Source organism: Symphodus melops (genome assembly GCF_947650265.1).
Source record: "Symphodus melops genome assembly, chromosome: 11".
In the NCBI taxonomy this organism is placed as follows: Eukaryota; Metazoa; Chordata; class Actinopteri; order Labriformes; family Labridae; genus Symphodus; species Symphodus melops.
Genome location: NC_136701.1, coordinates 18,239,185 through 18,263,545, shown reverse-complemented (window position 1 = coordinate 18,263,545; position 24,361 = coordinate 18,239,185). Strand labels below are relative to the sequence as shown.

Genomic DNA, 24,361 nt, shown 5'->3' with positions numbered 1-24,361 from the left:
AACCTCCTCCACTTGTAACTGTTTTTTTATAATGGCTTTTAACTGTTTTTTTATTATTTCAATTGCTGTCTGTCTGTTGTGAGTGTAATTTCATTTTATAAAAAAAAAAAAAAAATTGCTTTTTTTGTAGCAGTGCAGCAAATAAAATCAACAGACTTGCAGATGATAGCTTTATATACAAATATTTTGCACAAAAAAATACATGTCTCTTCACAAATCGAGTATCTGTCATTTTTTTCCATTAGTTGATAAATGGGGAAATGGAGCGGAGTACTTGCAGCAGATACAAGCTGGGTGTGGTCAAAAACCTCTCTGCACAGGGTTTCCGTCCTGGCAAGGATATTAACCTCACAGAAGTGGAGCAGGAGGGCTGTGTGGATGGGTGGAGCTACAGCAAAGACATCTACCAGTCTACCATTGTCTCTGAGGTAACTGCATATGTGAAACTGTAAAAATGCTATCATATTTAGTTTTTCCGATCAGTCCCCCAAATTTCCCCCCTATTCCTCAGTCATTTTACAGTATCTGCATGTTCCTATTCTGATCCTTTTGCTGTGTCTGAATGAGCACTGCATCAGCCCTCTTCCTACCTGTGTGTGTGCGTGTTACATTCCTTTCCACTATTATGCTTACTAAATGTAAGCTCTTTTTCCTAGCCTTTGGATGCCTTAAGATTGTTTGCAAAGTGAAAAGTCAACCAAGTGGCATGATATCCCACAAACGGACACACACGCTTTCTGCCACGGCGTGTCATCTTTCATCTACAAAACCTTTTGTTAACTTATGGCCCGACTGGTTAGACATGGCCCATAAAAAATCCTGTTTGTGGGTGTTAATCAGCCTGCTCATCTAGTCTTGCCAGTCTGTGATTTTATTTGCAGATGTTTTCTGCTTCCTTCCATGTAACTCTTGTGTGTGCGCTAAAATGAAAGAGGTGAAGATTTGATTGTAACCCAGTTTACTAGATTTTACACAGATCGTGAAAACAGAATAAATTCAACAGATTTTTATTAACAGGGTAATTTATTTTCTGAAGAACCCGCACATGGTTTAAGCTATAGCATTGATTTAAAAATACACTACAGAAAATGTATTCAATATATAAGGTCTTGAGGGCTAGGGCTTGTCAATGGGGATCATCCTTGATGTCTAATTTAAGCTGTATAATTCAAAGCAAATGAGGACATTTTTGACTGAAGGAGCTTGATGTATTTGCTGAAATTTTGCCTCATGCATAACCAGTTGGTCACTTTAATCAGCAACACCATTGAAACCTGCATGCGAAAGAGAAAAACCCTTCTCGCATCACCATTTCAACATATTTCATAAATACAAGCTATGAAGCTTTGACAACTTCCAAAAAGATGAAACTGTCTGTTTGGTGAATGAAGTCCTAAATGGACTGGCTCCACCTCCTCTAACTGATTACATCAAACAGAAATCTATCAGTGACTCTTCAACTTGGACCACTGTTGGAGGTTACTGCGAGATTCTCCTGTAGGCGATCAACATTATGATCACCCTATTTGTCATTTAAAGGGAGCACATTATGGAACAGCTTACTATGATAAATAGTCATCTGACTAAGTTCAACAAAGTATATATACTGTATAACCCTAACCCTGAGAACTAAGATTATGAGGAAGGCTGAAAATAATTCTGAAAAAAAGAACCAGCTTCAGAGAACACATAAATGTGTTCAGTCAAACATTGTCAATGAATATCAACATGCATGTATAATAATGAATGTGTGTGTTTATCCTTATTTATTTTATTTCTGATATATCAGTTTGACCTGGTGTGCAGTGAGCAGTGGAAGCAGCCGTTCACCTCCACAATTTTCTTCATCGGAGTTGTTTTTGGATCCTTCTTCTCAGGACAGATTGCAGACAGGTAATTAAAGAGAACAGCTCCATGTGATTTAAAATGGTATACAGATTACATGCACTGCTTATTGGGCTCACTTTTCTAAATGCACCATGTATGGCAACGTCTTCTTTGGTGCTAGCATCACAATTTGTTCTTACACGGTAAATATCTCAAGCTACAAAACGTTAGGCAGGCCATAACAAATAATCTATGAAGAGTTGCAAAGAAAGACATCATTTGTGTTGTCCTTTGTATTTATGTGCCAAGCACTACAGTATAACACATGATATTAGTCATTGTGCTGCTTTATACTTCTACTCCAGACAATTTCAGGGGAAAAGGTGGACTTTTTTTTTACACAACTGCTTTCAGCTGCATTTACCAGTTACAAATACTTTGGTGTTAGTAGTGTTAGTGTCATAGCTCAAATAATGCTGATTAACTCTGTTTGTTGAGAAGTTGTATCCAATTATTTATTATTCTTTACAGTTCAAGAGTGAGCATGTTAGTGTTGAGCACATCTTGGGACTAGATCTCCAACCTGTGAAGGGGAAGTGTAAATGGAAAACAATACTTTGTTCATGTATTTAGATTTTCTCATCTCTATTTGACCTGTTTTTAACTTCTTTATAGATTTGGAAGGAAACCGGTGCTTTTTGCAACAATGGCCATTCAGACAGTATTTACCTTCATTCAGATGTTCTCCGTGTCATGGACTATGTTTACCATCCTCCTCTTCTTGAATGGTTTGGGGCAGATGTCCAACTTTATAGGTGCTTTAGTGCTGGGGAAATGTACAGATTGTATTCTATCTAATTTTCTCAACCGTTTAACTAATATGTCCGATTAAAAATATATTTTGAAAACTGAAAACATGTATTTTATTTCACTTATTCATTACATGACTTTTTATCTGTCTGCAGGTGCTGAGACCTTCACTGGAAATGTGCGAGTCCTATACTCGTCTTTGGGTACATGTTTAGGCTTTGCCATCGGCTACATGATGTTGCCTCTCTTTGCTTACTTTTTGAGGGATTGGAAATCTCTGCTGTTGGCTTTGTCCGTGCCAAGTCTGATCTATCTCCCCCTCTGGTGGTGAGATGCACTTACTACAGGAATATTATCCGACATTGATTCAACATTAAAGGGGATTCCGTTTAATGCTGCATGGCTGTTTTACAAATGGTAGACAGACTTAATCTGTTTTGAATACTTAAACAGGTAGTTGAAACCACTTTCAAAAATGAATGAAGAGCAAACAAATTAAAGGCTGCTCCGGTTTAACATTTTTCATTGTGGGAGTTTAAGTGTCCAAATGAAAAAGCATACAAAATTGAAGTTACTGCACCCCCTCTGTATCCGTATCCCTCCATCAGTAGTTTAAGATTTGATCATAATAATTAATATTACACACCAATTGTTTCCTAAGAGAAGTATAAACCTACTTCCTCTTGGTTCATCAGATGTAAAGTCTTTGCTGTGTTACGAGACAGGTTCATCCCAGAGTCTTCTCGCTGGCTGCTCTCTCAGGGAAGGGTGGAAGAAGCTGAAGCCATAGTGAGAAAGGCTGCTAGGTGGAATAAAGTCCAGGCTCCGAGGGTGATATTACAGTGTAAGTGTTATTTTATCTGAAAGTTCTGAGTAATATTTGGAAAGCCGTGGACACGAACATATGAACAGTCAAAAGAGAAGACAGAGTATGTTTTCTGTCAGCTATTAAAACTTAATACTATTTAGGAAACAATTGACTAAATAATACTGACAACATGCAAACATTATGATATTGTTAATGCATTGATCTTTGAAAATCACATTTCTTTGGTATTCATTTAACATTATTTACATTTAGCTTCTAAGAAAAGAATTACAAGCAGATGATGACATTTTGTTGTGTGTCTTGTTTCAGGTTAGTAAGACAAAATCCAACCCTAAAGAGCACTGCAGTGTGTTGGACCTGCTGAGGAAAAGACATATCAGAGTCATGACTCTTATTCTTTGCTTGGTGTCGTAAGTAAAACAGGAAAAGCACCCAAACTCCCCATAGTGTTCTAATGGACAAAAATGACATAAAAGGACAATCTTCACCAACAGGACAAAATATAAGCAGTGCACAGGGGCAGGCTCAGAGATTATAAACTTAGTTTTTACTTGACACATTTTGTGAACTCCTTTTCGGTCTTTTTTTTAATGTTGGCATGTACAGGGTTTGGATAAGGCCTTTACTAAATGGTTTTATTAAAAAAAAATTTGCACGTAGGCATTTGACTAAATTATACTGAAAGAATGTTTGGCATTGAAACCAAACCCAACTCTTCTTTGGACTCTTTGGGTCATATCTACCGAGAAGCCTCAAAACTGAAAATTCAGGCAATGATTCACTTGTTAGCTTATACCCAGCTGTGCCCACTTTGTTACATGCAAGCCACTTTTCACACTTATAACACTTTGCAATAACTCCAAGTGACTATTAACAGATAGGATACGCATTTTAAAAGGAAAGCTTTAAGCTGCATTTGTGTGTCACATGAACGTGTGTGGGAAAGATCTCCAATGTGATATTTTTACATGGAGCCCTTCCAAGAGAACACAGATATTTGTTTTTGTTTTTTTAAAAAGAAGAAAGGATTGTCACATGCATTCATCTTTTCAGTGATAACAAAAGAAGTATTCTGCCCACATGGAGATACAAATCTGTTCTCCAAAATGAAAATGTCTGCTCATATTAATATTTTTGTAATTATATACACAATTTTTTGTTAATCCCTTTGTCCAATGTTCAAGAAGTAGGTTTCAGAAGATGCCTTTTCTGTGCAGAGTCCCATGAAAACATCTCTGCTCTGTGTTTGTAACATCCTCTCCCTCAGGTTCACTGCGCTTATTGGATACTATGGCCTATCTTTCAACACATCCCAGCTCCACGCTGACCCATACATCAGTTGCTCATGAAGCAGTTGTAGTGATACGCTACAGGAACCCCAAGTTTTGTAAGAGGTTTTAAAGATTTGTTTAAACACACAGTGACCTAACTGATGAAATAACAGATACCTGACATAAAGATTCATGAATGGGGTATGAAGCTGATGCTCAATACTTCTGGAAAGTTTAGTGACCCTCATGTTTTTGTTTTATTATCCTCCATACATTCCTGGAATCTTCTCTGCTAATCCAGAAAACACTGTGCAGCAGGAGCCAAATGTGTCATCAGACTGTCAATTGTGGCATGTCGACCCTTTTTACAGCATTAAATAACTCATTTAAACTAAGCTTCAAAGAAAGTGAACACTGGGTCTAACATAAGCATAATAAGAATATACTGACAAAAAAGGGATCATTGATTTGAGCGTGCGGTGATTTTATTGCTTATCCAAAGTTCCATTTGTCAACATGGAGGAAGCGGGCTGTATGGCCTACAGTACTGAAAGTCAGTAGGGAGAGCTACAATGATTGCCTAAAGTAAAGCCAAAACCATGCTTATGTAAGACCCAGTGTGGTCGCATTGTTCCGTGTCAGAACTGTTAGGCCTTCAGCCATTTGATAGCCATCACCCCAACCTTTATTGTTTGGGATCAAATGTGTTTCTCTGTATATGCAGATACATTTTATGGGCATTTTTGGGCAGTCACTTATGCTAATAACAACAAGAATGTACTTTCTACTTATGGGCACAAGGCAATAAAAACACAGAGGCGCACAATTCAGTCATTGAAGTTGAATCTGACAGAGAGTCATTTTGGTGAATGAAGGCCAATGAATCCACCACACACATAGCATATATGATAATGCCACAATATTTAATAGTTTGCTAGTTCACATGGACACAGCTCTTTTCTCTCATTTAATCCCTCTATTCTCCTATTTAAGGTGGATACTTTAAATACCTTCCTTATATCATAATGGGGACTCTGGCTGCTGTGTCTGCGTTTGCCACGCTCTTCCTGCCGGAGAGTTTTGGAAAACCTCTCCCTGAAACTATTCAACAGATGCATCAAAGAGAAAGGTATGGCTGCTTTAGAATAGAACCATTTTTTTTACGAGTCTTCTCAGTGCTAACGTAGTTTTCAAATCATCCTAAAGGATTGTGTTTCATGATCATGAGAAACCTTTGAGTGATAAAGTGATTTCACGAAGATATCATTTCACTGCCTGTGTAACTTCTTAAAAGTGGACCACAAAAGTTTTAATATTTAGGATCAAAGAAATTAAATTTCCATTGAGAACTTTGAATGGGATATGTTGCCAAAACATGTGATCAGCTGTTAACTTATTACTTTAAAGGTTTTCAAACACAGACATATGTGCAAGCATATGTCTAAAGTTTGTTCTGTTGTTGGAATAAGAAAATAAAGATGTGACATGCATGTTTTTGCTGGATGAAGTGTTTTTATTTAGTCAAAATGAGGAAGACTGCAGCACTGGTATTACGTAGCAGAACATAATAGAAGTAGAATATCACAATAGATCTTTGTGAGCATAATATTATACTTCAATTGGAAAAAATATTTAAAACAAAAGGAAGTCTTTACTTTCAGAGCAGAAACAAAAGGATTGTACACTTTACACGAGGGTTAAAGACGAACTGGCACGGAGGAAAGAAAAACAACAGACTAAATACTCAGGTGAGGGGAAGACAAATGAGACGCAGCTGGGAACAATCAGGGCGGGGCAGACAATCAGACAAGCAGTAGACACATGAGGACAGGAAGTGAAGGATCTGAAATGAGAGGAGAGGTTAGTGACACAAAACAGGAAGTAACAAATGTAGAAAATAAAATGTAAAACTAGGACACAGAGCTTGACATGACAAATATATTTAAAAACAAACAACAATCACGGTCCAGTATAATCTGAGAAAGTCACATCAGCCAATTGAATAAGTGCAGCTATTTGACAGCCTGTTTTAGCCCTATATCATATTAAGAATATTCGACACATTAATGTTTTCCTTTTTCCTCATACAACAGATTACAGTGTTCATGCATCCCTGGACAAGAACCCCCAAATACCTCTGTGCTCCTGGACAGTCCAATATGATTCTCTGCTGTTCATTTAATAGTTCATTTATTGATCATTATTTGTAGCACTTGTACTTTTTTCTGTGTGTATTTTGCACGTTTAATAAACAAAGAAAAAATCCAAAAATTAATCAATTTTGAAACTTCATCAGTGATCTGCAGATTTCAAAGGTATATTTCTTTTACTAAAAAAAGTTGTTAATCAATGTCTCGCAAAAGTTGCTACGCTGTTGTTTTTTTTGTAAAGGCCTGAGACAAGGATTTTTTTTTCGTCAGCACTTAGGATTTGGAGTTTTATTACCCATGCAATCTTTAGATAGCTGAAGTTTGAAGAGTCAAGTAAGACCAAAAACTGATGATCCGTTTCCAAAGTCCGATACGCATTGTTAACTCTCCTTTAATTATTTGTCAGGAGCAGGTGTAAAATAAGTTTCAGAAGGATATTCCACATATGGAGCTCTGAGAGTCAATTTACACTGTGTTTTCTTGGCATTGTCTTGTAGATTGATTTTCTCGGTCTATTCTTCCTCACCTGGTTACAAAACCCAGCCGTATTGAAGCTGTGTATGTGTCATGAATTCACCTTTTGGCAGAGAAATCTTTCGAATATAACAACAGTGTCAGGTTTCAGTCGTGATGTGTTGCACTGTAACCCTCAGCTATAAACAAGTTATGACAAACTCTTTACCACGAGGGTGTGGCGACTTGTCTGTTGAGTTGAAGGCAAACGTGTTCACAATAGAAAAGGCAAGAACAACTGTGAAGGACACCTGAAAGGATTATACAATGAAGGATTATGATGAGTCCACCGCATTTCTGGGTCAGTGGGGATGTTTCCAGCAGGTTGTCTTCTTTGTGCTTGTTGCCAGCATCATACCCAATGGGTCTGGAATTTTCTCAGTTGTATTCCTTGTAGACATTCCACGCCACTACTGCTTGATTCCAAAGTCCAATCTCACTGAAGATTGGCTCAATGCTGTTATCCCAATGGAGGTAACAAAAAAAATACAACGATAATAATAGAACAGGAGATTTTTCATTATTACTTCTTTAAGAACAACAAAATGGATACTAGATGAGAAAATAGATGTATGAACTGCAGTTGTTCTTAATGTATATTTTTCCCAGAAATAACATTCATTTTTAATATTTGGTCAATTCTTTAGCATTTTTATTTTAGTTACTGTTTGTTCTACATCTGCCTTAGGTTTTGAGCTAACTCCTGTGGCCCAGAGTGGCCAGGATTATGTGGCTATATCAAGTTTAAGTTATTTGTTCAATAATATTACTAATAAGGGTTGTGTGCATGTGACTGTGAGGTGACAGATGGAGAAGAGGAGCGAAGTAGCTGCAGCAGATACAGACTGGATGTGGTCAAAAATCTCTCTTCTTTGGGATTAATTCCTGGCAGAGATGTTAACCTCACCCAGCTAGAGAAGGAGAGCTGTGTGGACGGGTGGAACTACAGCAAAGAAATCTACCAGTCAACGATTGTCTCTGAGGTGCACGTCCAGATCTACATTTGTCTAGTTTAAGAAGCAACAGTTTTAACTTTTAATAAACAACCTGGTTTGGGTCCTTGTATAGCATTCATTGCAATCCATTTTACAGTATCATAGCTAAGCAGTAAAAAAAAAGTACAGCAACAGGAACCACTGATCAACATTTAAAGCAGTAGAACAAACCTAAAGGGATTACACAATAGCCTCAGACAGAACACACACACTTTCTAATCTATAACAGTTTACCCTCAGGCCACATGTTCAAACCACACCTTATTTCAATTATTTGTATTATTATATGTTATTACTTTTAATATTGTTATATGTTTTACTTTTAATTTTCTACCTATATTGTTTCTGTATGATTAACACTTATGACTCTGTCGTTTTATCCCTTGAAGCACTTTGTAAACCCTGTTTTGGAAAGGTGCTATATAAATAAAGTTTGTTATTATTCGGGATTTAGAGAGCCATTTCAAGCTTTGTGACAGCATCCATCAGACTCATGTTTGGCTGATCTATTGATTTATACTAACACCTCCCTTTTTAACCTTCATAACACTATCCAAGACTTATATATCATGCTTTTAACGCATCTGATAAGTTACCATCAGTGGGGGGGTTTTTAACCCTTAAATCTTTAGCATTATTTATTACTTATCCGTCCTCTTTTGTTCAGGCGTACAAGTTTCACTCGTTTCTCTTTTATTGCACTTTGGATGTTGTGTGTAGGTGTGTTTTTGCGCTGTGCTGTCATTCACGTGAGCTGTGTGCTCACTGATGCTTTTTTACACAGCTAAACGGATAAATACAGTTATTTGAATTGAATAATTGTTGAATTGTTTAAGTTTGACCTGGTGTGCAGTGAGCAATGGAAGCAGCCGTTCACCTCCACTGTCATCTTCCTGGGTGTTATTACTGGATCCTTCATCTCAGGACAGGTCTCAGACAGGTAAAGCTTTTACCATGCATGTATTTCTAAAACCCTCATATGAATCATGTGATCCTTTATTTTAGTATTTGAACTTGAATCACTTTGTTTCTCTTTTATTATTTTTTGCCTTTTATTTTAGGTTTGGTAGAAAGCCTGTTCTCTTTGCAACCATGGCGGTTCAAACCATTTTTACCTTTGCCCAAATCTTCTCGCCTTCTTGGGAGTCGCTGTGTGTCCTCCTCTTTATCGCTGGAATGGGACAGATGTCCAACTATGTGTCTGGTTTTGTTCTGGGTATATGTGAACATCTCGTACTCAATCTTAAATTCTATCGGTCTGTGTTTGTATCGCACCATTTCATAAAAAATGCTATTGAGAGACACTTCTCAATAAACTGGTCAAAAACTTTACTCATTGCTATGTTACAAAGATCAGAGTTAATCCATTTTCACGTCAGAGCACTTAACAAAATTTAGCTTGAGTTACAGTGGCAAGAGAAAATGTCTTTTTGAGATCCTGAAATCTCAGGCAACACCAGGCTCATAATGAACAGTCATCTGCTGACACTGCATAAGGCTTTAAAAAATAAAATAAAATAGAGAGAGATTTCCAATTCATGCTAATTTTGAACAGAATCAGTCTTTTAGGTGTCTTGTATGTACAAAACATTACCAACACTTTTGCCTTTAATCTCTCTCCTTTTCTTTTTATTGGCAGGTACTGAGATTTTGACAGGCAATGTGCGAGTGGTATTCACATCTGTTGGGATATGTCTGGGCTATTCTGTTGGCTACATGATGCTGCCCCTCTTTGCTTACTATTTAAGAAACTGGAAATCTCTCCTGTTGGCTTTGTCTTTGCCCGGCCTGGCCTACCTCCCTCTCTGGTGGTAGGTTGTATTCTTACCATGAATCATAAACATATATGGAGTACAGTAACATCCCTTGTGATTTTGTTCTCGTGAGGAAGCAGACCTGTTGCAACTTATTTTTCTTTATCGTGGTAGGCTCATCCCAGAATCGCCCAGATGGCTACTCAGTCAGGGGAGAGTAGAGGAGGCTGAGGCCATAGTCAGAAAAGCTGCTAGATGGAACAAAGTTGAGGCTCCACAGGTCATTTTTGACAAAAGCAGCTCACTTGTAAGTCTGCGTAGCTTAAACTACTTAAGCATGTGTGCTTGATAATACAAACATTGTTTGTATATTTTTACTGAAATGTCTGCACCAAATATACTGGGAAAGGCAAAATAAGATGAGTCAGAGGTTATTTATCTTGCAGGCTGATGAGGTAAAGACACAACCAACGGAACATCACAATGTATTCAGTCTGCTGAGAACAAGCAACATCAGAAACACAACTGTGATCGTGTGTCTTGTGTGGTAAGTATCCAGTCTACGCATGTCTAACATCAAATCAATACATTAAATAATGAAAAGTTGCTTATCATCCTATAGTTTACCTTAAGTTTGATTATACCATTCAAACATTTCTATTGCCTGCATCTCCCCAGGTTTACCCTGAGTACTGGATACTTTGGCCTGTCCCTGAACACATCTCGGCTTCATGCTGACGCCTATCTCAGCTGCTTCATTTCAGCTGCTATAGAGGTACCAGCCTACATATCCTGCTGGCTTGCCCTTCGTTACATTCCACGCAGAGTGTCTATTATCTGTGTCCTGCTCCTCGGAGGAGTCTCTCTGTTCTTGATTCAACTGATACCAAAAAGTAAGCAGTAGTGTGTCTACATGTAGATGTTGATTTTTTTTTTTAAAGCAAATATCATCAGGTTTTTAAAAAAGAGATTGAGATTGAGCGGTGCACACCTCATGTAATCTGAAATTTTAAAAAAAGTTACTGTTGAGGGAGATATTTGATCTGTTATGAATGAACTTTAAAAGAGGAATAAGGTACGGCATCCTGAAAATTCCCCCACAAACCATTTTTTACTTTTAAGGTTTACCAAGTCTCTCTGTTGCATTGGAGATGCTGGGGAAATTTGGTATTACCAGTGGAACATCCCTGATCTATAGCTACACAGCAGAGCTATACCCGACAGTGCTCAGGAACACTGCGACTGGAACATGCAACACTGTTAGCAAAGTGGGCAGCTCCATTGCACCTTTTTTATTACAGCTGAGTAAGTACACATTAATCTCAATAGTAATGACAGCTACTTTACCTAACCTTTGAATTCAAGTGGATTGTTCAATTTTAATCCATGTTGTTATGTTTCTCTCTCATCCTCATTGCTTCCTCTCCTTGCTCAGGCGTGTACTCTAGGTACCTTCCATACATCATTTTGGGGACTCTGTCTGTTGTGTCAGCCTTTGCTGCTCTCTTCCTGCCAGAGAGCTTTAGGCGACCTCTCCCTGAAACTATTCAACAGATGCATAAGAGAAAAGGGTAGGTTGTTTGAAGACTATATTATAAACTTCTCCTCTATCAATAGTTGATCATAGTTTGATCATTTAATAATGATTACGTGTGTGGATTTCAAACTTTGAGACAGTGATCATTCTCTCTTTAATGATTTAATGAAATGTTGTATAAAGTCTAGAATTATTCGGTAATCACCCTTTAGGCACCAAGTTTAGATTATTCGTGAGAGCTTCGTTGATTCCTGTCATTAGCATTGTCAATTTCACATTTCAACGTGCCTCTGCGGATGTTTAACATCGTAGTATCTTCGCTGTTCCTTTGCTCAGCTTTGTATTTTATTTATATTCTTCATAGTGAAGGTGTGGATTTATTTTTAAAAAAAAAGTAATGTAAAGGTACACAAGTCAGATACTGTATGTTTTCAAAAATGGAAGTCTTTGATTTTTAAGACAGTATGTTATACTTAAAAATGTACATGCACAAATACTAAAATAGATTTAATGAACTGTAAAAATGCTTTGTAAAAAAAAATCAACTCTGCGGAAGTCCTTATAGGTTAAAATGTCTTTCTTAATGTTTCACTTGGTTTTATGTGTTTATGTAAGTTTCTGTATAAATGTATCTTCTTAAGGACAGGAAAATTATGTCTCGACTGGTTGGTTTTACATATATCACCTTCATAACTTAGACACAAGTTATTTTTCTATGCTTTCAGGGTTTTCCCCTTACAGACCAAACGGATTCTGATTTTTTTTAAAACAACAAATGACATAAAATTTGACAGATTCATTTTTTAATAAATGACAAAAACACTCCCTCTCTTCATCTTCATTATGACATTTCAATTTTGCTCCTTTTAAACTCAAACAAATTATGTTTTTTTGTTTGTTTGTCTTTTTCCAAACAGCTTGAAGAGGCCAATCTTCTCTCGGAAACAACAACATTCAAAACCTGAGTTGCCTTTTGAAACAAAACTTTGACTGTCTAAAATATTCCATACCATCATTGACAAAATGTGACCCTTTTGTAGTCATATAAATTGTGCTTGAATTATTTGCAAGGAATTACGAGAAATGTATTTTGCATAGAAAAAAAATTATTATTAATAAGAGTAACAGCAGTAGATTGCATTGGCACAAACATTCACACTCTTCCTTTCGCTCTACCACCAAACAGGGAACATCATTCCAGTTTTGAGGAGATATTTTGAAAGCATGTTGCATTATATGAAGAAATGTTAAGGTTGTTTTGTCCTGTTGAAGAGACATGCTGAATTGAATTGAAAACAGGATATCAGAGCTTCACTGGACAACCAGAGACTTCCTTTCAACTGGGTTTTCCATTTCCTCCTCCTGGGTGAATGTGTTGGGGTTCTTCTGGCAACATCTAATGTAAAAATATCATTTATAAAGTTAGACACATCACAGAAAAACACGTTCTAAACGCCTGCTTTGAATACTGCTGTAGGAGAACTGGGCATGTTAAGGCTCCACCTGCTGGTTCCAAGAGGAAAGGGAGTTTTTTTTTGTTTTTTGTTTTTTTATTTGTTATGGACGTCATCTGTCCTTCAAAACGTGTAAATGCAATATCATCCACTCCACAACTTTAACAGATATTCTTGGACTTGGTAAAGAATAGAGGAGGGCTGGTTATAGTGGCTTGTTGTAATTATATTGAATAATATTTATATATTATATATACTTGAATTTCCCTCGGGATCAATAAAGTATCTATCTATCTATCTATCTATCTATCTATCTATCTATCTATCTATCTATCTATCTATCTATCTATCTATCTATCTATCTATCTATCTTATGTGTCCTTACATTTGTATCTTAAAGGGGAGATATTTTACCCCTGTTCCACCTTTTCAAACAGTCCCTTGTGGTCCAAATGAAAGGTCTGTGCTGTGCTTTGGTCAAAATATAACATAAATCGACTTAACGACTTAGCACTCTGAAGATCTTAGCACTCTGAAGATCTTAGCACTCTGAAGATCTTAGCACTCTGAAGATCTGCTCTCAAACTGTGAATTCCCCTCAATGAGAAACACTGCTCGGCTTTCTGGCAGAAAGCCTTGCATGCAAACACACCTTGTAACCTGTCTGTGCTCTTTATTCTGAGACCAGACCGCCTGTTAGAGGGCAGGACATGTGCAAAATTAAGACTGGGTTGCATACTAATCCTTAAGGGAAAACAGGCAATAATGTTGCTTTAAATTTGAATCTGTAGAATGCCTTAGCATATATCCATTAACATGTAAAGTTGCTCAAAGGCTACAATACGTGACCACAAATTGGAAAAAATTGAATAATCTCACTCATATGATCTCATAATTATGAACATTTTATAGGATTCAGAGAGGATATCTATTGTATTTGTTTCCCCCGTCTCCTGCCATAAGTATGCCTCTGTTACTGTATGTTCTCCTCTATACAAATCTAGACACTCGCACATTCACGCAACCAAGAGGTACATTTAACATGGTCCTCTGACACTAACTGTGCCATCATACTAAACATAATACAATGTCATGAGAATATATCAGCCAGCTTTAGACCATGACCATTTTCTTCAGTGTGTATAGGCACAAATAAAAGACATAAGGGTAAAAGAATCCAATCCCGGAACCAAAAGCAACTATGGCCTTAATCCTTAACGCATTTAGAGGAGACTAATTACAAACTTTTACATGAAACTGTAAAAGTAAATGAAAATGTATGTAAATCGTTTTATTTAAATAGATTTTTTTTTTTAAGTTAACCAGAAATTGAGCACAATTTAACATTAACATGTACCAAAGTTTAAACAGACCAGTTTAAACTACAATAAAACGTCCTGACAGGGAGGCGTGGTCTTACCCGGGGAAGCGTTGCATGTGAGTGATGGTGTCAGGCAGAGGCATTCCACGGGTCTCAGGCAGCAGGAGACTCAGCAACCCAACCACTGCTGTGAGACTTCCCATGAGGATGTAAGGCAGTGAAACCGAATAACTTCCTGTGGCGACACATCAAAGGAGAGAAAGTGGTGAAAAGCCAGCAAGGCTAAAAGGGTACCGTAGAGCATTTAAAACCAAAACGACAAAAGAGATGACAGAATAGTGCAATGTGGCTGCATTAGAAATGTAAATTACTTGCACTAAATCTTTAAAGAAACTCGGAACTATAAGCTTTCAGGCTTTTAGAAGACTGGTCTATCCCATCTGGGTGCTAATCGTACTCACCAGGCCTATTTGTCGAACAATCCAGATAAATACCCCTACTCCTTGTAAAGATCGTGCTAGGAACAGGGAAAACTCAAATACAAGAGAACAGCTTCTCAATTTTGCATTACATCCACGGACTATGGACTATTAGACACTTCAGGGATTAAACTCTGTTTGATCACATACATGTATTTATTTTCTTACATGCACTCTATTGCTCCTTTCGTACATTTTGCATTTTGTGTTTTTAATTATTTTTTATATTTGACATTTTTAAGTTCTATTTTATATATTTGTAATTCACTTCTTATATGTTTTCTTTTTTTACTGTTTTATTTCCTTTGGAGTCAAATTCCTTGTATGTGTAAATGTACTCAGCAAAAAAAAAAGCTGAACACCTTCAAGCTTAATGATGAGGATGACAATGATTTTGATGGTTGGTGGTAGGGTGGTTTTAAAGCTCACTTGAACTCTCAAGAACAGCTGTCGATGTTGTGCTCTGCCTCTGTCTACTGCCTGTCAGCAGCTGGGTCTGATCAGATTGTTTGCACTGACTTATGTTGTTTCCTTCTCTCCAGATCCTTGTGTTGTATTTAGTCTCTGATGTACAACACGTGAATTGTAGAATTAAAAAAAGATGTAAAGTGACACACAAGATTTCATTTCAGCCTGAATAAAGAAATCTAAAATAACCCAACCTATTTGACTTCCTTTGGAGGCAAGTTTCAAGGCATTCAAGTAAGTAAGAAAGAGAACTTTTTTTTTATTAGAAAATAAAATGTACGTATTAAAGGTAAGAAGACATTCAACAGAGCTCAAAATGTAGCAGCCAACATCAGGAATGTTTTTTTTGCTTCTTTGTGCTTGTGCAAACTACATAAATGAAAGGGCTGCATATTGTTTTTTTCTAAATACTCAAAGGTTCGACGGACAGCTCATTAAAGGGATACTTCACCCATTTACATGAAGCTGTGTATCATTAGAAACATGGTAGTAGTGTTGAATGGTCATGAATCCAGCCCTCATTTTGCCCTGAGACGAGAAAAATGTTTTTCTTTGCTTGAAAGTTTTGTTCATGTGATGCAAAAAGCGTCATATTGCATCACATGAAGAAAACTTCCAGGCAAAGAAAAACATATTTATCTCGTCTCAGGGCAAAATGAGGGTTGGACTCACAACCATTCAACACTACTACCATGTTTCTAATGATACACAGCTTCATGTAAATGGGTGAAGTATCCCTTTCATATTAGTAACTGCAGATGAACTTACTGTACTTCAGGCAGAGGTAAAAGTATCCTTACTTAAATATATGAAATATGGAGCAATGATGCTGCCTACTCTGGCGGCCATGGAGCAGGTTCCCAAAGCTGTGTTCCTTAAAACAGTCGGGTAGAGCTCTGCTGTGTATGCATACACAATAGAAAACGCTGTTGTCACTGCAAACTTCCCCATCATCTCCAGTGTAATGGCGAGAAAAATCTGATCTAAAGGCAAAGCATAACGTGTTAGCGGCTAAACGTCAGATGCTGGCTCAATAGAATAAAAGTTACAAAAAATGTTTCTCTTTGTATTAATAAAATCATATTACATAGATAAACAGGATTAACACAGGGGGTTTATCATTTGAAGTTATCTGTTCAAGTGTCATACTTGCTGGTACGAGCTGTATGAGGAGTAGAAACGTTCCTCCCATGAAAAGTGTCGAGGAAAGACTCAGGCGCCTTGAAAACCAGCGAAACATAACCCAGGACAAAATGTATGCAGGTATCTCTACCAGGGCAGACAAGAAACAGTTGAAGAATGCGTTGCCGTGAAGGTTTGCTGTGTTCAGGGAAAGAGCAAAGTAGCCAATGTTCACGGTGTTCCTGTAAGGATAATGGTTGGAAACAATTAGTCATTCCAGAGTTTTACAAAATGTAATCACACGATAAGCAGGAGTTTCGTTAGTATAAACTAATTATTAATGTGTGTTTATATGGAGGAATATGTTCAAGCACACCATATGAAAGTTCTGAACGCGATGTCAACTGTTTGGTTGTGGACAACCACTTCACAGCCTGGAGTTTGGCATTTTGTCTGTTTCCTTTTCGATGAAGAAGGCAGGTTGGAGGCACCTGTGCATGGCTACATTGTGAACCCACAGTCCTGAATGCAGGATTTAATTTTCCTAATTACTGCATAGCATTGTAGCATCTTTCACTTTGTTGTTTTGAATTTCTGGGCTGCACGGTCAATAGTATTAAATCAGGCAGCCTTTGCTTCCTGCAGAACACTTAGGGCCAGATTTACTAAGATCTCAATTAAAGAGTACTAAATTGCGTGTTCACCACAAAAGTTTGCACGTTTGGCTTGTGGGCGTTTTGCGGGTGATTTACTAAGAATGTTTGCGTGAATGACGTCAGGTGCAAACCTTGTGGAGGCGGTAGTATTTCTGTCAGGCTTTTGCGCGTTCTACTGGTTTATGTCACAGAGAGTTTGGACGGAAAGCTGGACGAATGCAAGCGCAAAATAGGTATTAGTTAGAGGCAAATGAACGTCCAGTATCAAGTAATAGCAGATAAATCTGAATATAACAAAAGGAAAAAGTGGCTTATAAGAAAACCTCAGTATTAAAAACACCTCTGTGGCACTGGAAGCTGGTCAGCGCTGTGACATAAATCCCATGGCAACCGGTACTAAAGTTGGGGGTACAAGCATGGTGAGACCCCCATTCAAGCGTCCCACAGCGCAGCAGCAGGGGAGGGGACTGTAGAGTGAAGAGACGAGAAGCGCTCCGGAGCGCACCAGAGACGCGTAACCCGAGAAAATGAAATGCCCAGTTTAAAATGTAATGTTGGCGAGAAGAGGGAAATAGGACGACATAAGTGTCAGTGTTGAAATTCTTTAGAATGCAGACGCTGTGAATGTTCACAGTTTAATCATGGCGTTTCTTTTAAACTATTATTGAAGCAAGATACAAAATAAATGCATACCATTTGTTTTTCTGTCATTTAAACATGTTAACACGTCTTTTATTGTGCCTATGTCTCCTCCTAACTGCAGCCTGCAGTGCATAACACTGGGGCTCTTGGATTAGCACGTTACTTTTCAAAGGTGTTAAATTCAGACACCGTCACAACCGCCGCAATTTTTGCCTGGCTTGGTAAATCACATTGCGTGTACTGACTTAACTTGTTTACATTTTCTCCTCCCAGTATTTTGCACGCTGAGGCAGAAACGCCTCGTTTTGCATATTCATTGAGGCAAACGTACTATTTGGACAATACGTGTTGTTTTGCTCATATGAAAGACGCAATCCTCACTGCACGCTGTTAGTAAATCAGATTGCACATTTTTTGCTGGTGGTATCAAGTTTGCACACGTTTTAATACACGCAAACCTTTAGTAAATCTGGCCCTTACTGTACATGGAGGACTTTGCTACAGCCTGGGCATATACTGTAGGGTAGAGTTCAAGTGTTCGCTTTTATCTATTGAACTATCAACTGGGTGGATGATAGACTTGACCTGTGACCTGTGAGCGAGATTCTTACATCAGTGGTAGGTGTATGGGACACGGTGCAACGCTTCCAGGTGTATAAAAATACAAGACTATGAAGATAAGGTGAACCACTTGTGTGGAGTTGTATAGCAGTTCAATGTTTGGAGGATTATTTTGTGTTTCTTTTCAAACAATCAAACAGATTGTCCTTGTTTATGAAAGAGAAAAGGTGGAGTTATGTAAAAGTGTTCTTCAGTTGACTTGATGTCCAGTTCCTTCTACAGCTGCAGGAAATGAGCCCGGCATACTGTGCAGTTACATAAATCTGATTTTGATCTTTGGTACAAGCCTCACAGCACCTGACAGTTAATTATTTGTTGTTGGTGAAACAGGCTGACACATGGTCGAGGTGATGGATACAAGTTGAAACAGTGTATGCCCAGCACATGTCTGCATGTGTGCTTAGGTGTGCTTTCTTGTGTGTGCAGGGTCACTGTACTGAATGTGGAGGTCAGGTGGGACAGCAGGGACTCACCAGACTAGCCACAGCGTGATAGAAAGCCAGCGGATGTTTGGAGAGCGGAGCAGGTCACAGATGTTGTAGGCCTTCCTCTGATCAGACTGAAGTTCTTTCTGTGAGGCAGTAAGAGCACATGGAACAACAAACTCTTAACAAGCAGAGCCATCAGTCTGGAAATAACTTAATTAGAGAGGGAATTGTGAATGCACCGCCACTTGCTGTGTGAACACATGCATTTACACAAGTTCACACATATAGGGATAAAAGGCCAGGATAAGGATTAATAGAGGTAAAGGTTCAACGAAACAGGGGTAAGGACTTGTAGTAATTAGAAATACAGCTAGAAGGATAAGTCTACCTCAGTAAAGTTTATGCACATTTTGTTACTGTTAGATTAGTAGTAGCCTTTGAAACAATTGTTTTTAGGGTGGAATAGACACATATTGTTGCTTGGATTGACTAACAGTTTCTCTACAAGTCATATTTCCATTTTTAGAAGTATTTTTTTAGAGGATTTTCTACATTAATATTCAATTCATATTATATCTCCATACAATTATAAAAGACAAATATCTATAAACTGTAACTTGGAGAAGTGCTCACTCTGCTGAATAGTTAATAATTACATCACACGTGAGCAATAAAAGGTCTTTGCACTCCCACTACTTAAACTGGTAAGTAAAGGAGCCAAGGGAACACATTAAAAGATAACTTGTTTCTGTAAGGAAAGAGGTACAGGCCAGGTAATGGATTAGGTATAAGGGTTACAGGGTCAGAGAAGTGTTGTATTTTTCTAACAGCGCATTCATTGTTCCGACTTTAGTTTAATTATTAGTTCACATTTCATATTCTCTGCCTTAGCTTGTCAACTTTGTTATACTGCATCAGTGACAACACCTACTTTATATTCAAGCATTTTTTTAATACATTTTGTATGTTATAGAGTCAGTTTTCCTGTAGCAGTCAGATTTAAACCTATGTAGTCACTTAGGTCTTTAAGGTGTGACGAGTGTCATAGTAAACACAAGCTGCAGGAACTTGTCTGCCTGAAATCTTCAAGTATGGTCGGAGGGTCTCATCCCGATTGAATATGCCCATAAAACCTCCAAAGGAAGCCACAGCCACTCTCAATGGGAAGGAGTAGTATCAATGCTTTTAGCTCCGTGGATGTTCTCTTTGCTCTCCTGGATATTTGACTTCCACATTCCAAGCCACCCTTCTAAGGAAACTTGTTTTGGCTGCTAGTATTTGCAATCTGATTCTGTTGGTCCCCATTGACCATAGCAGAGGGTTGGACCATACTTATCTATACTTACATTTGCCTTCAGGCTTTGCTACATCTTTGCCATGACAGTCCGATAAAGTGCACACATTACTGCTGATGCTGCACCTACCCTAACAAACACCCCGAGATAATTGAACTACTTTACTTCACAAAAGCCCATACCCCAACAGGAGGGACCATGGCCTAACAATTCAGGTTCAGCTGACCCTTATGTCTCCTGTTTCACTTCGCCCAAATGCATTGTTGAAGTCACAGTTTGATGACACAGCAACAACATCTACAAAAAGCAAAGATGAAATTCTGAGGCCCCAACAATGGATGCCCTCCTCCTCCTGGCTTTGCCTTGAGATCCTTTCCATGAAAATCACAAAAACAATTAGTAGAAAACAGAAAGGCCTACACGCACAAGAGCATGTCAGACTTTTTGCTGTGTATGCAGCCATAGCTCTCACTTTGGACATAAAAATACTGTGTTACTTTATATAGGGACTGGATGGCGAGCAGTTGCCATGGCACCTAAGGGTTCACCGGGACATGCAAACCTCTGCACCATGTTAACACTGTAAACTAGGAAGTAAACTTGATACAATATGGTTGATACAATAAGGTACGCTCCACTTCATTGTCCCCTTGTGGAAACTTGTCTTAGACTTAAGTACTGCATACATTAAGCTGAAAAATCATTAAATTCAAAAAACAATTCACATATAATCTGACAAGTGCATAGCACTTACCTTCAAGACAATGTGTAAGAATATTAAGTCCTCTCACCTGCAGAGGACAAAAGATAACTGATGGAGCCTCAATTGTGTTCCTTTTAGCAGCATTTCTGATGATAGCTTCAGCTTCTTCAACTCTACCCTGAGAGAGCAGCCAACGAGGAGACTCTGGGATGTACCTGCCTCGTCACACAAAAGAGAGGACCGATGGTGAAAGAGTCGAGAGCCAGAACAATGGCAGCTAAATGTTGCCACTGAAAATACCATTTGGCATTGAAAGCACACCTGAACTAACAAAAAGAGATATCAGATCGAAGGCGGGTTCAGAGTCAATTCTCGTCGATATGCAGTCACACTCTCATTGCCCCCTCCCATCCCCTCCACGCCAAAAAGGTGATGGAGAACCGAAAACCAAAACCTCTGACAACGTAAAAGATCTGTCATTCTAAAATGTAAATGGCATCGTGAAAAACAAAAAAAGAATGCAAAAGCTACCAAAAGTGTTTCAACACCAATCTTTATTTTGTTACTTCAGATGTTTTTTCAATTTTATTTTTAATGCCAACATTTAGCTATCACTGTTCTGGCTCCATAAAAGAGAGGGTCACACCTCGGTCTTGAACTTATTAAAGCCTGAAACTTCTTTTGATTCTATTATTGCTTCCATAAGATGCCAATGCGAGAGATTTTTACATTCAGGCTCTAACTAATAAAAACCTTTTGGGAAAAAATGTGTTTATGTCTCTATTACTATTAGATAGGACAGTGGATAGAGGATCTTGGGAGAGAGAGAGAGAGTGAATGACATACAGAAAGGTCGCAGATCCAACTTGAACCCAGGCCACCCACTTGGACTATAGACTTCAAAAATGGGGCACAACCAAATCACTAGATTATCAACGCAACTAAACTCCCCTTTAAAAATGGATTTACTGAAAAAAGGGGGCTCACATTATGAAATTGGCTGCAAAAGTAGACCAGATATATAACATTAGCTACTACAATAAAAAACACCAACAGACAAACACACGCACCTACCACCATAGAGGAATACAGAAAAGGCCAGGCAGCGCAAGCCCAAGAAGAAGCATCTTCCAGTCTCTAATGAAGAAGGCTAACAGTGGCAGCAGCATGTAGCCAGCAGCAAAGAAGAGGCTCACGCCTGCAGTAGAAAAGATTGTCCGAACATGTTGGCCTAAAATCTCTGTTCCTAAGCACATAAAAAAGGGAGCATTATTTTGAGGGTAAGACACTTCAATGTTGTTATAATATAATACTGATTTATCTATGTTTCAAGTGGCATCAATTTATAGGAGTCTTTCATGGCTTTAGCCAACTGGTAAGACAAAGGATAGTAACATCTTCCAGATAGAAACATCAAGCTGTATTATATGAGAATGATTATCTTTCCATTTGAATTCATTGTTAACCTCATATTAGCTACTGCTTGTCAATGGCTAACACTTCCATACAACCACTTCCAAGATAACATAACTGTACTATCGTTTAATAACAAGGATGGCCCAATGTTCCTCCAGATTTTTTTTTTTACTAAACTTTTCTTGTCAGATGCTAATCTATCCGGTGAAAGAGTTGCTCTTCGCCAATTGTAAAATCGTGAAGAAACACAATGCACAGCTTTGTGGCAATACAACTATTATTCCGTGCAATGTTCGACAAAAATCGCCATCATATGAATAATATAAAGCGGAAACATTGAGAAGACACTAAAGTACCTAGTACAAACGCAGTAACATAATTGGAGATTGTGCTCAATCCAACAATGAAATAGATGGTGCAGAACATGATCCAGGATTGTGAGAAAGCCAGAAGGAACGTGGCCACTGTCTGGACAGCAATGGCAACAAATAACACACATTTTCTCCCATACCTGAAAATGGAACCAAAATACAGGTAATTCACCAAATAAGCATGCTGTGTATGTTAAACTTTTCTTTTTCAAAGCTTTTTGTTTATAGTATAATCTGAGCGATCAGTTCTACCTGGGAGCAAATCCTGACTGCTTCAATGAATGAAAGATATTGACAGTGCAAGAGACTTAATGCAATGTTGAGATCTGGTAGGCACTTGATTTAAGCACACATTATCTTACTAATTCTATCAATTCTGTTTTTACACTCAACTAACGTATCAACATAATGAGGACATGTACATTTTGTTAAAATAATACATGTCATTGTGTGCCCATAACCTGTCAGAAAGCTGTCCTGAAATAAGTGATCCAGAGAGGACTCCAATGAAGAAGATAGAAGAAGTCAGAGGGTTCTTCCACCGGTCATCACAAACTAGGTCCCACTGCAAACACACACACAAATACACAATAACAATGATGTCCAAGTCTCAAAGCTATTTAACAAGGAATAACAACAAAAATAAAACGACGAAAACAATACAAAAAAGAATGATAATGTAAAAGAAGGAGGATGAGAGTTGATTTAAGGAAGTGAGTTTAATCAGACTCAGAAGCCAATTTTGTTATCACAGCTTGATTGAAATCCAGGCAACAACATGGCGACCATTTTGAAAATTGGCAACACAAATATTAAAAGGGACAGTACTGTGTGACTTACTTTGATAGTTAGAAAAAATAACTTTTGTTTCATTTCAAGCTAAAGAATGGCTGCATGTCAAGAAATACAGGGTGAGTTCTAACAGCTTTCTTATAATTTTCATTTCATGCCACAAAAATCTGATACAGCTGCTTGAGATCAAAGGTGCATCTCTGGTTGCAACTGCAACACCTCTTAACACTTGCATTCTGTACCTGTTCATACATCCAGTATGTCAATATGCTACCCAGGCAATCTATTGTATTTAAAATACAATTAATCTCGAGAACGTTAAACGTTTTCCATACTGGGGTTATATTTGGATGTTTATTTAAAACTTACTTCTTAAGCTTTGATAGACTCAATGTGGCATCAAAATTAGGGCGCTATAACCTTTTGTAAAGGCAGTGACAGAGCAGGCACACGAACCTCAGATATAATAGTAGAAATATACACGCTCCGCTCGTACTCCCACCCGTCCAAGCAGCCTTCTGTCGGCACATTTGACAGGTTAACATCAACTCCAGGGAACAAGCCTCTGTCCGAGAAATCCAGCACATGTTGGAGTTTGTATCTTGAGCACTTGCTGGGCACGAGCGTGTCGCTGAGACTGTCAACCTCGAGCGGGATGCTGCTGTTCCTCCACGCGGCAGTGAGGTTCACGTGTGTTGGGATGAGGCAGCGATGAGGCAGCGTGTCCGCGAGAAAGACGATTGACAGGGCAGTGAAGCCATTTGGGATGACGCTCATACATAAGAGAAAAAACACCTCCTGTTGGAAACGTCCCCATTCCCCGATGAAGGCGGTTGCTGCTTCATAGTCGGTCATGTTGCGTTTGTTAGAAAGAGTCACCTGGCGCAAAAACTCACAGGTAGCTTTG

General features: G+C 38.3%; 3 protein-coding genes across 3 annotated transcripts; 2 read left to right on the top strand and 1 right to left on the bottom strand.

Moving 5' to 3' along the window:
• Positions 1-260: 260 nt before the first annotated feature.
• Positions 261-4,815, top strand: LOC306831214 (solute carrier family 22 member 4-like; the record flags this gene model as incomplete). The annotated part of the gene is made up of 7 exons (XM_079355172.1): positions 261-428; positions 1,790-1,893; positions 2,503-2,663; positions 2,793-2,964; positions 3,363-3,468; positions 3,776-3,876; positions 4,734-4,815. 7 exons carry the CDS (start codon positions 261-263, stop codon positions 4,813-4,815), a joined length of 894 nt encoding a protein of 297 aa, XP_079211298.1.
• Positions 4,816-7,667: 2,852 nt separating this feature from the next.
• LOC306831208 (organic cation/carnitine transporter 2-like) lies at positions 7,668-11,724 on the top strand (the record flags this gene model as incomplete). The annotated part of the gene is made up of 10 exons (XM_079355161.1): positions 7,668-7,874; positions 8,201-8,383; positions 9,232-9,335; positions 9,457-9,611; positions 10,035-10,206; positions 10,324-10,456; positions 10,596-10,696; positions 10,828-11,042; positions 11,272-11,454; positions 11,585-11,724. 10 exons carry the CDS (start codon positions 7,668-7,670, stop codon positions 11,722-11,724), a joined length of 1,593 nt encoding a protein of 530 aa, XP_079211287.1.
• Positions 11,725-11,860: 136 nt separating this feature from the next.
• LOC306831588 (solute carrier family 22 member 4-like) lies at positions 11,861-24,361 on the bottom strand. The gene is made up of 10 exons (XM_079355767.1): positions 23,911-24,361; positions 23,124-23,227; positions 22,648-22,802; positions 21,950-22,121; positions 20,964-21,090; positions 18,923-19,020; positions 16,558-16,772; positions 16,209-16,391; positions 14,561-14,696; positions 11,861-13,082 (listed from the first exon to the last, which is right to left on the bottom strand). Exons 1-10 carry the CDS (start codon positions 24,307-24,309, stop codon positions 12,998-13,000), a joined length of 1,674 nt encoding a protein of 557 aa, XP_079211893.1. The 5' UTR covers positions 24,310-24,361; the 3' UTR covers positions 11,861-12,997.